The following is a 12330-nucleotide window of genomic DNA, read 5'->3' on the forward strand; positions in this document are numbered from 1 at the left end:
TACAATTCATCAGAGAAAGGTGAAAAGCACAACCTATCAATCTACTCTTCAGTGAATAAACCTGCTGGTATCTAAGAGCCATTTAAATAAAGTTATGATTAACAAGAGAATAACTAAGTTTATGCTGTATTATAGTTCAAAAGATCACTGGTATATAAGTCCAGATAAACTTGGTGAGGATGAGATAGTATAATCATTGACAATTAGATTGTTAGACCTTAGGAAACTCACTTTTTTTCTTAGGTTTGTTTCCTCACCTGTAAAATGAAAGGATTAGGAAGATTGTGACTTTTATCAGGCTTTCCGTACCTGTTCTTGAAAAAGCTGTTCAAGTTTTTGTTATTATGAACATCTAAATGCGCTTATCAAACTTTTTTAAAGCTAGCAACAGAAATCACAAAGAGAAAAAATGATTATATTTCTTTTTTTTAAAAAGATTTCTTTTTAGAGAGAGAGGTAGGGAGAAAGAAACATCAATGTCAGAGAGAAATAGCAATTGGCTGCCTCTTGCATACGCCCAGACTGAGGACCAAACCCAGGCATGTAACCTGACCCAGAATAGAACCGGCAACCTTTGGCTTTGTGGGACAACATTCAACCAACCGGTCTGAGACACACGGGTCAGAGCTATGATATATCTTCTTAGGTGAGATATAGAACTGATAAATTTGAGTGTTTTAAGTCTGAAAAAGTATGAAGATAACAAAATCAATTTATTGTTCTTATTCCACTTCTTATAGTTGTAAGATATGGCAGTTCTATATATTGCTGATCATTTTTCCAGAACTAGTGTTAACATGCAAATTACACCATGTTGGTATGCCCAAGGGCCAAACATAAAAATAAGTTTACCTGGGTCTACTCTAGCCAAAGTTAAAAAATGGTATGAGTTATTACATGAGTAGGGTTGAGAGATTTTCCTACCACATTAGAAATGTAAAGATATTAACCAATCATTTCTTTTTTAAAAAAATACTTTATTTATTTTTAGAGAGGGGAAAAGGAGGGAGAAAGAGTGGGAGAGAAATATCAATGTGCAGTTGCCTCTCATGAGGCCCCAACTGGGGACCTGGTCTGCAACCCAGGCATGTGCCCTGACCGGGAATCGAACCAGCGACCTTCCAGTTTTTGGTAAGATGTCCAACCCACTGAGCCACACCAGTCAGGGTGGAATATACAGTCTTAAAGGACGCTGTTCAACTTATTTAAATCTGGAATTTCTTTTGTAGCATTGTGACATGTCATTCAGCTTCTCTGTTCTGCTCCAGTAGTATGGTACTCATTAATTCTTCAGAGGCAATTCCTTTACCTTGATGGACAAAAAACCATAAAGTTAGCTTTTATATTGAGCTCTAATGTACCATTTTACAATTTTCACTTTGTTTTACTGAGGGTTAAAAAGAATAAATTGTATATCACTCTAAAAAACCTTGAAGGTAATTATTATTCCTTAGTCACATAACTCTATTCAGTTTCTGTGTTTGTTTATAAGACTTTCTAACTTCGTAAAACAGTCCAGGATTTATTCTAGTTTGTGAACATCCTCTTACTGAATCTTGAAATGAAATTAATATTGTAGATATTGCAGCACTTTATAAAATTATTTACCAATGACAAATTTTTCAGCACCCTAAGACTGTATCAGTTCCTAAACAGTTGGCTTCCATTTTTTTCTTAATAAAGCTAAAATCTGCAACGTCCTGACAAATGTACTTTCATGTTTTTTAACAATGGCTTTTCTACTGTTTCTAGGACAGTGATCAGGACCCACAATACCACATATAATTGTGCCTCTAACTTGCTTGCCAGCTTCATGCCATCCTTTCCATTTGAACTCTGGCCAACCTTAATTTCATATGCCATTCTCCTTCCAGGCTTCCACAAGCCGTACCTCTCAGCCAGGAATGTTTAGGTTCAGTCATTTCTTCGTCATCTTTCACAGCTCAGTTTGAAAACTACTTCAAGGGACTCTTCCTTCGCCTCCTCCACAACCTCCCCTCCCAGGAATACACCTTTTAACTATTATAACACCCTACTGATCTCCTTCAGTTCTTATCCAAAAAGTAATACCTGTGCAATGAGGTATGTCTCCTCAGTTATACTGTGAAGTCTATGAAGGATATGGTCGATGTCTATTTTTACCTGGCATAGGATTTTGCGGAATTGAAACATGCAATAAATATTTGTTGAATGAGTAAGAAATCAGCATGATCAAAATTTTGACTTTCCCAGGTAATCAAAAAAACAAAAAACAAAATAAAACCATCGCAGCTAAACTCTGGGTGTATGTTGCACAAAAAAGGAATTGTACTGGCCCTAAGACAATCTTGAGAAGGAAAAACCTCTCCAAAGGAGTGACAAAATTTAGAAAACTGAAGAACTATATTCTATTAAGATGAATCGAAACCCTTTTTCCACTTTTTCTACACAGAGGAGAGCATGGAAGAAGGCAAACAAGCACAGCTGAGTGGTATATTCGTTGTTTTACTGTTAATTTGACACATCTGAACCAAAGCATTCACAATACTTGATATACTTTGAAGAGAATCATATACTAGAGTCTTAGACATAACCACAGAACAAGCAGAACAATTAAAACTACATAAGGCCTTAAAATATATCCACAGTGTGTATTATTTCAATATTCATTCATTTACAAATTAGACTACATACCGTTAATTTAATTTTCTATTTTTCTTTCATTTTTTAAAATTCAGGCATGATTCATTCAAGGAAAGGCAACTTAGTTTTTGTGTGTGAACTTTATTTTTCCTAGGCTGGTTAATATAAAAGTTATGAATTAAATGTTTTCTTATCTCCTGCATCAGGAGTGAATCCGTGAAATCTTCAGATAGTAAATGAAAACAATAGGTTCTATTCTTAAAAAGAGCCAAAGTGAAAAGGGACCGAAGCCAGTCTGTTTGTGGTCTTCAAGGTCAATGGACTTTCAGGTTGTCTATTTATAATGAAGAGTACTGCAATTTTACAAGACTAGTCAAAATTTAAAACAACAATGCATACAAAAATCATTCTTGAAGCTCTAAATGCCTTTTAAATAACTAAAATAAAAAATTTAAGTAGTTGCCTCACAGTACCAAACTTACAAATCAAAACTAGTTAAAATTCAGTGCTATAATGGCTTCTCATTTACAAGGTAACTAGTTGGTAAATTAACAGATGGCATAAAAATTAAGACTTACATCAGTGTTTTTTAAAGGAGAAAATGAATGATAACCAAGGAATACAGAAAATTCAATGTATTTTACAATAAAATAACTGTTTATACCTCTATCCCTGTACAACAGGGTTTAGATCACCTCTAGTGAACTTGTGTTTTCTTAGTATTCTACTGAGTACTTGGAATTGTTTCAGATATACAGCTTTTATTGAAAGAATATTACATTTGTATACCAGGATAAGATTTAGTACATTGAGATGTTTTAAAAATATTTATAAATTTGTTTCTCATATGCAAAAGCATTTGGCAATACTTTTACAGCATTTGATTTTATAGAATTAAAATTTCATACAGTACTCATTTTGATGTTTAAAAAAAAATTCACAGAAAAAATATAAATTACACAGCCTGACTGCATGATACTGTTATTTCCAGTTATAGTTCTGGTAAATAAAACCTTCATTAAGTCTGTTAACAAATCATTACCTGTACATTTATGAAGGCAACTTACATGATTTGTAAACAAAACCTTCAGGTTTTACATTATTTACCAAGGAGTGCAGTTCAGCAAAAGAAAACCCGGTATGCAAATTTACATAATATTTTACAAATTTACCAGTTCCTGTGACACGAACTGTTTCAACCTTTCAAGGTATTGTCCATAAAGTTCCACATCATTGTGACCTGCCCCTTCAACCCACAGGGGCTCTACAGGTCTTTGGCAACGCTCGAATAATGCGAGGCCATGTGAAAAGTCAATGACTTCATCTTCAGTCCCATGAATTATTAACACTGGAGAAGTTATCTTAGAGATTTTGTCAATGCTGCAGGGAAAAAGGAAGGAAGAAAAATCAATGAATTAACTATGAAAAAACCATAAAACGAATTTTCTTATGCTATATCAGACAGAGAATTAAGAATCTAACCAGAAAGGATGGATGCCTCTTGGATTTCAAACATTATTCAAGTCACCTTCACATACTGGCTACCTTAAAATTATCTGGGAAAGTTAATTTCATGCACTTCTGTTTTGAGGAAATCACTCAATGGTTACTATGCTAACTTTATACCTCTTTGCACTCATATGGCAGTAAGTTTTGTTTTTGGGGTATTAACTCACAAAAACAGAGCCAATGTAACAACACATAACAAAATTCTGGAGCTGATAAACAGCAGAAAACACAATTTTTAAGAGGATATAGAAGGTAAAGAACCAACCCCATTTATTGCATGGAATACCTGAGAAGGTTAGGAAATGACAGGGGGGATGAAGGTGAGTGACTGAAATCTCTAGAATTTGTTCAAAGAATTAGTTTAGGTCCCTCACCCCCAGTGTCTTTCCCCTATTTTCTGTAGCAGAGTAACTGCTCTCCACCTAAAACCGGAAGGTTTGTGGGCTAGGGAATTGCCAGTCAGTTTGGGGCAGAGGCACCAGAGGACACGTGAGCATATACATACTGGCTGCTGCAAACTCTTTTCCCCTAGTGGGCTTCCAGAATGCTGGCACCCAGAGCTTCATCCACCAAGGGGGGGTTTTAGAGTCTTCTTTGCAGTCTGTGTCCACTTTAAAAGTAAAGGTATATGAATACTGACATGGGGCTGGGAACCCCCAACTAACTGGCTTGAATAGATTGCTCTATGGTGAATCTCTCAGGCAACAAGTCTTAGTCACCTGCTTCGGGTCAGCACTTCAGTCCCTGTCTTACTCTGTATGAACAGGCAACCAAGAACCACCAGACATCAATGGAGAACACTTTAACATAAGAGATCAAAACAATCAGAACTAAAAAGGCAACTCAAAGGAGACATAAAATACAGAGAAGAAATCTTACAAATACCAACTCTTTTTAAAAAGTCCTTAGAGACAGAGAGAGAAAAGGCACTTTTGCCATAAATGAGTATATAATCATGAAAAGTAGGAACATCAATGAAATTGTACAAGGTTGCATTAGGTAAGGAAAGAATGGTTAGGTATATTATTTGCAATAGCGTTACCCTAAACACATACTTATCATCTCTATTATTCAGCTAGACAAAAGCAATATAATGCACAGTCCTTCCAACCTACTATTATCTAAACCAAAATAAAAGTAAAAATCAAAATCTCCCTCCCATAGCCTGCTCTGGTGATAACATCATACATTCCCATAAACTTTGCAAAAGTGACTCCTTATCAGCTAAGGATGAAAAAAATGTTCTTGTAATGACTGTTGCTGTTCTTATAAAGAACCAAGTGATGATTTGGCCTTTGGCCCATCTATCACTCACCAAAAAATCCCTTTGTATTGTTGTCAATTATACAAAGGAAATAAAACAAATTTGCTAGCCTCCTCTCACTTCTTGAGCTGGTGGGAACTACCTTGAGAAGTAGCCCTTCTTTCCAATTTGTCTAAAATTTTAATGTTTGCAGGCTTTTTGGCGACAATACTTATCCTAGTTCACTTCAGACTCAATTTTTTTTCCAAGTTCACTTCTTTTGTCAATCAGATACCATTAGACATCATTAACTCATTTTTATGCACACATCTTATTTTTCCTCTACTTCTTTCCTCCAGTATTGTATCTCACTGAATGGGACCACTATCCATTAGCAGTTTAAGTCAGAAACCTGGGAATTACATTCAAGTTCCTTTGTTTAGCATCCTCTATCCAGCCTGAAATTTAGTTCTATCAATTTTATTTCTCGAATTCACTATCTTGTCTTTAATACTAGTGCCACTGTCTGGATAAAGGCCCTCTGCACTTTGTATCAGATGACTGTTGCTCAAACATTTCAGCTTCCAGACTGATGTCCTGCTGCCACTTGCTTCACAGGTTAATTTTTCACAATAATATATGTATCTATATACATATATTACACATATGCATATGTAATGCATATGTATCACACGTAATATATACATATATGCAATACATGTATTACATATATATACATATGTAATGCACATATTACAACATATACATACAAATATCTGTATATTTTACACATATCTATAATATATGTAAAATAGAAGCTCATGGCTAAGTGAGTTGTTTCATGTATGCCTTAAGTGATGGAATAAAATTCCCTCAAACATTTCTTTAAATTCAATATTTTGAATATTGGTACTTACTTTGGGAATGCATCAAAACAGTAGGTCTTCTTGGTGTCAGGAAAAGCAACTCGCATTCCTGACGTCAAAGGAGAATGAAGAATAACAGCAGCACTCTCGTATCGAGCAGCAAGATCCACAGATGGTACTGTCCCTATACTTTGGCCATATATAATCACATTTTCAGGGCGAATGCCATATCTACAAAGTTCAGAAGTTAAAGGGGGGAAAAAAAGAAAAAAAAAAGAGTTGGACTGGTATGAAATGCTCAATCATCCCTAAGGACTTACTCTAATAACCAAATGACTTGGATTTTAAGTATAAATTTGTTGGCACTGTCTAAGTTTTTAGTTATCACTATCATATTTAATGCTACAGTAAAGGTCTTTTTCTTAGCTTATTTCTTAATTTAGTATCATCTTTTGGAAAAATTGCTGAAGTCTTTTAAAACCTCAACTTTTTTCTTTTTTTTTTTTGGTTTCTGCTAGGCTTTGAGAAAAATTTACACAAGAATCCCTGTCCAACACAAGTGAATCTGTATAAATTTCACATACCTCTTTCTTTCATTTTTTTTTTAAGATTTCATTTATTTATTTTTAGAGAGGGGAGGGAGAAAGAGAGAGAGAGACATCAATGTGGGGTTGCTGGGGGTCATGGCCTGCAACCCAGGCATGTACCCTGACTGGGAATGGAACCTGTGACACTTTGGTTCGCAGCCCGCACTCAATCAATCCACTGAGCTACACCAGCCGGGCACATACCTCTTTCCATTAAACGAGCAGAAAAATGGCTTATGATGGGTTTATGACAATGGTAAAACAAAGCTTATTTAAATTGCATCATTTGCTCTGGCTGGCGTAGCTCAGTGGATTAAGCACGGGCTGCAAACCAAAGCGTCGCAGGTTCCATTCCCAGTCAGGGCACATGCCTGGGTTGCAGGCCACATCCCCCAGCAACCGTACATTGATATCTCTCTCTCTCTATCTCTATCTCTCTCTCTCCCTCTCTCTCCCTCCCTTCCCTCTCTAAAAATAAATAAAATCTTTTTTAAAAACTTTAAAAAAGTATTAAAAAATAAATTGCATCATTCTCTTCTGTATCATATAGATTGTGTTGAATAGGCTCAAAAACAGAAAACCAGGTAATGCTCTTATTTTTAAAGCTGATTTGTTCTTGCACTACTATCCTTTTATCAAAGGCAAATAAATTTACTCTTTAGATAACATCAAGGTGTAATATCAATGTACTTTAAACCAAAAGCACAAATGCCCGAGTTGGTAGTTTTGGCATGAATAAAAAGAAAGGATATGAAAGAGTAAAATTTCAATCTTAAAAATGGATATATGTAATTAAATGTACACTGACTAAATTTGGAAACATATCAATCACTATTTTAATGACTGATGTTTAATGGATAGTTGTTTATCTTCCACTCAATGTAAGACAAGTTCTTTATTTGTTCAAATATCAAAAGTGGGTCATTTTATTTTTTAAAGTTGGCCATAGTGATGAAATGTGACACATGGTTACTATAGAATAAATGTATGTATTATTTGAGACAAGAGCAGATTACTGCATTTCTTAAAATCTCCCTTTACTTACCATAGAAATGGACTAGTGATTGAAAAGATAAACAGATGAATGATAATGCTAATGACACCTAATTCAGCTAAAATCTCAAGAGGATTGCTTTAATCTTAAAAATGCTTAAGATTTAAGTATATAAACTCACTGACTCAGTAATACTATGTTCCAGGCACTGCTACTTATCTACAATGTAATTGTCCAAATGTAAACTACTTCAAGTTTAAGTGAGATGCTACAGAACTAATGAATGTGGGGTTAGGGGTTAAGAGTGCAGCCAGATATGCCTTTTCTGCTTTAGATGCCTGATGGGCGTCACTTCTGGTTACTAAGAGCCATTTGAATGACAGCTTCTCATCTTTTGAAAAGATGACAGAGCTTTCCAAATTACCCAAGCACCCACCAGGAAAGAGGAAGACCAACACTGTGCGCTTCCTATGGCCCTTTCTGGGGCACAGGCCTTTTTGGACTATTCAGACAACATACCTTCCCATAGTTCCTTCTAATCAGTCCTACTCAAGCACTTGGATATGTCTCAGAGTATAGGTTCCATCTACTCCAGACTGACTCTAACTGTAAGTAAATGCAGAAAAATTTTCTTTACAACAGATCTAGCTGTGTGTACTTTATGGGAATGAAAAAATTAGGAAAGTGAACATCTGTAGCATCAGCATAACTCTGAAGGCTGCACAGTTGTTGCTGGCTGGGTAGCAGCCTTGTTGGTGGCAACTATGGGTTTTAGGCTAAAGCTGGTAATGGACAAGGCTCCAGAGTAGCAGAAGCAGCTGCCAATTTCACATCAGAGTATTCAAAGCAATAACAGAATTTCAGAATGCTACATGTTAGAAAGAACTTTAAAGACCATCTAATCTGGTTCAGCTGCTTACTGAACAGATGTTCAAAGTTGGAGTAAGTTAGTAACAGACCTATAATTAGAACACAGGTATCCTGACTCTCAATCCAGTGTTTTGTTTTTAAAGATTTATTTATTTATTTATTTTTTAGAGAGAGAGAGAGGGGAAGGGTGGGAGAGAAACATCAACATGTGGTTATCTCTTGCATGTCCACAACTAGGGACCTGGCCTGCAACCCAGCCATGTGCCCTGAATGGGAATTGAACTAGCTACCTTTTGGTTTGAAGGTTGGCACTCAGTCCACTGAGCCACACCAGCCAGGGCTCAGATTAGTGTTTTATCTACTACAACACAAAGATAATGATTTTAAAGTTTATGGGTGAAGGATGCATAGTAAATTTTAGTCCTTTAATTACTTAAGTTCATTATTTACTTTTCCCTCCTTAGTTTCATAAAAAGCACTAACAATAAAATAAAGGCTATCTGTTTTAACTTAGCTAGTCCACTGAAGCTATATTCTAAGAGTTAATTATGACATGTAAATTTTATCCCGATAAATGTTATTAAAAATGTATCATCACACCCCTGACAGTTATTATAACTATAACATATTCAACTGGCTAACTCTGAAAATGGGCATTCATTTTTGTTTCTTAACTTACACTAAAATATCTATCTATTGTATACTAAATGATGAGAAAATACACTTAAGTCCACAAAACTGCATTTTTTTTCAGGCAAATTTATAAATATACTGGTGACTAGAAAAATTAATGCAATTTCTAGTTCCCCCCAAAATATAGTTATAATCAAGATATAACTGACCAAGAGAATTTACTCAATTTATCATAACATTACTTTTCGCGGAAACTCTCCAAATTTAAAGTAAAATCTCAGTTTTACAGAATACTTTAAAAATCCAGCCTCTTACACTGTTAATGATAGACCAAGTCAATGAGTAATTAGCTTAATCACCATTCTCTCATTCTTGTGAAATGCCACAGCTCTGAATAAACATTTTTACCACAATCTAGTAAGTTAAATTACAATCTAATTTTAACTGTTCATATAGTGGTAAATATAATCTCTACTTATTTTCAGATATGCGTTATTAAAAAAAGCATTTATTCTATTCTAATTCAAGACCATTTTAGTTAATCATCCTGAGTGAAGAAAATAACTGCCAATAACCATTTACCTTGTCCTAAGAGCAAGCCAAGCAGCTTCTATGTCTGCATAGAGGTTCTTCTCCGTTGGTTTCCCAGAACTTGCGCCATATCCAGAATAATCATATGAGAATATATTACAGTTAATCCTTGATCCCAGTCCTATGTAAAAGCTGCTCATCTGACCAAGATCAACAGCATTTCCATGTGAGAAGAGTAACGTGTATTTGGCATTGGGTGAGCAACGTACAAACATGCAGGCAATTCTGTTGCCTTTACTGGTTCTAGTCATGAAACACTCAATAGCATCTTTTTCTCTGGAAGAGTACTGCCAGTCAGCTCGTTCTGATAGGTGTAAAGTCCAGCGGCTTCCACTTTCATCACACATTAGTGTGTAAGTTGGATCAGGTGGCAAAAATGCTAATTTTGAAGCAATTTTCCCTGGACAAGGTGGACAGCAGAAGAGGCAACACAGCTCACTAAATGAAAGATTATTCATCTTCTGGAAAAGAAAAGGAGATAGCAAATGTTTTAATCACTGAATGTGGATTCTGCATTCTCACACAACAGGAGGTTAAAATAAAGACATCAGCTACTATTGTTTTGAGTATCTTCAACCAAAACACATTTTGGGGATTTCTGTAGAAATACTGTAAATCCTGGGATGAAGCAAATATTGCTAATCAGGAGAGAGAGACTCAAATACTATATATTTCAAAGAGTAGTGATTATATCTTAAAATATTTACCCAAAATATGAAAAATAACACAAGAGTAGTGGTAGTGTTTGTTATTTCTCTACAAATAACACAGGAGGTATGAAATAGTATAGTTCACAACTTCTGTGAAACTCAGTGAAACTCCTCAGAATCTCATGGAAAAGCTAGGAATTTAACATGCTAACAGTAAATATGTAATAATACTTATGAAGCGCTTACTATTTGTCAGGTATGTGCTAAGTGTTTGTTATATACATATTTATAAGTTTAATCCTCAAAACAATCCTGTGTGTCAGTCCCTCACAGGTAAGGTAGTGGTGGAATCAGGACTGGTCACCCAGCTCAGTCACTGTCCCATATCACTAAGCTACACTATCAAGGGCTCAGAACACTATTTATACCAGAACTTTATCATTTTAGCCATTGTGCCAGATGCCCAAATAACCTATAAGACATAAAGGTAGAATCTGGTAAAGGTAAAATTGCCCCAATTGTTATATGAGAAGGAACATAAAGGTTTGTAGACAGAGGTGGGTGGAATCCCAACTGGACTGCTTACTGGCTGTGTGTCCTTGGGCAAATTATTTACCTTCTGACTCTCACTGCCATCATAAGTGAGGCCAACACCCACACTGAACAGAGTGGTTGTGAAGAACAAGTATGATGATACAGTTTAGGCATATAAGAGAGAAGTTGGCTCACTTAGGAATGGTCCATTTCCTGCTATGTCTTTCTCATTAATATTTTAAAAATATCCACCTCCTATTAAGTCAGGAACAAAAATAAATACTTGTTTGCCCTACCAGAATTTCCTTCTATCTTGTCCATTTTCAAATCCCTATCTTCTTTAAGCAGTAATAGACCTTCGCTTAGTTCAAGGAAAAAGAAGCATTCAAAACAAATATCTTCCAGAGGCTTGGTTAGCACCTAATTCACCAAAAAATCTAAAAACAGCGATATGAAAAATGTACAGAAGTATACAAAAAATGAGAAGAAATCACCTCAGGACTGACTAAAAGGGTGAAAATATTTAGAGGGAAAAGAATTCCCTCTTCACTGAGTACTGAACCAAAAATCCTGTCTACTGCTCAATACAAATTTGTTGATTCCCCACTCTGAAGTAATTAGGCAGAAAGAAGCAGAAACAGCACAGATAGAAACAATGGTTGGAGTGACATTAAAGGCTTTAAAAGATAAGTAAGGGAAGGGCAGGAAAGTGTCTCTTGGATACTGGGAAGCAATTTTACTTACTATTTTACCTTTATTCCTTTTTAGCCTTCAGAGCAAATAAAGCCTGAATATGAAGCTAATGTCTTAGTCTGACTGCAACAAGAGCCAGAACAAAAATGACAACTAGTGCTAAACTCCCTGCAGTGTTATTATGCCGAAGAGGATTCCGAGGGCATGCCCAGGGCTTGTCAGGCAAAGAGGAAAATAAGTCTAGGAGATTCTATGAGATATCTGAGCTATGACAAGTTAATATATTTTTTGTAAGCTAGCAATGGATCAAAACAAAAAAAGGGAAAAGAACATCCCTAATAATCCAAAATCAAAACTCTGGAGAATAACAACATGAAGAGGATTAGAAGAAAGGGTAAAGAGAGTTACTTAAGAAAATGTGCTAGGGCACCAGTCACTTGGTTTGTTCAGAATGATATTAATACTGACAAGATTAAGACAGAAGAAAAACATGAACGTAAGTATGACTCAGATATAACCACCAGAAAAATTATAGTTT

At 35.5% G+C, this 12330-nt stretch overlaps 1 protein-coding gene and 1 long non-coding RNA gene across 2 annotated transcripts in view; both read right to left on the minus strand.

Annotated features, from left to right (window-relative positions):
- Positions 1 to 1105: 1105 nt before the first annotated feature.
- The window catches only part of ABHD17B (abhydrolase domain containing 17B, depalmitoylase), a 42237-nt gene continuing 31012 nt past the window's right edge, over positions 1106 to 12330 (minus strand). Inside the window, exons 2-5 of the mRNA XM_028513005.2 lie at positions 9907 to 10376; positions 6292 to 6471; positions 3795 to 4002; positions 1106 to 1309 (exon numbers count right to left, since the gene is read on the minus strand). Of these exons, the coding sequence (XP_028368806.2) occupies positions 1283 to 1309; positions 3795 to 4002; positions 6292 to 6471; positions 9907 to 10373 (882 nt within the window). The 5' untranslated portion in view covers positions 10374 to 10376 and the 3' untranslated portion in view covers positions 1106 to 1282. The remainder of the gene's footprint in view (positions 1310 to 3794; positions 4003 to 6291; positions 6472 to 9906; positions 10377 to 12330) is intronic.
- Positions 6728 to 7107, minus strand: LOC118499704. Its single transcript, XR_004902213.1, has 2 exons — positions 7032 to 7107; positions 6728 to 6824 (listed from the first exon to the last, which is right to left on the minus strand). It is a non-coding gene; the product is annotated as an uncharacterized LOC118499704 (long non-coding RNA).

This window comes from Phyllostomus discolor, chromosome 3 (assembly GCF_004126475.2).
Source record: "Phyllostomus discolor isolate MPI-MPIP mPhyDis1 chromosome 3, mPhyDis1.pri.v3, whole genome shotgun sequence".
NCBI classification, from domain to species: domain Eukaryota; kingdom Metazoa; phylum Chordata; class Mammalia; order Chiroptera; family Phyllostomidae; genus Phyllostomus; species Phyllostomus discolor.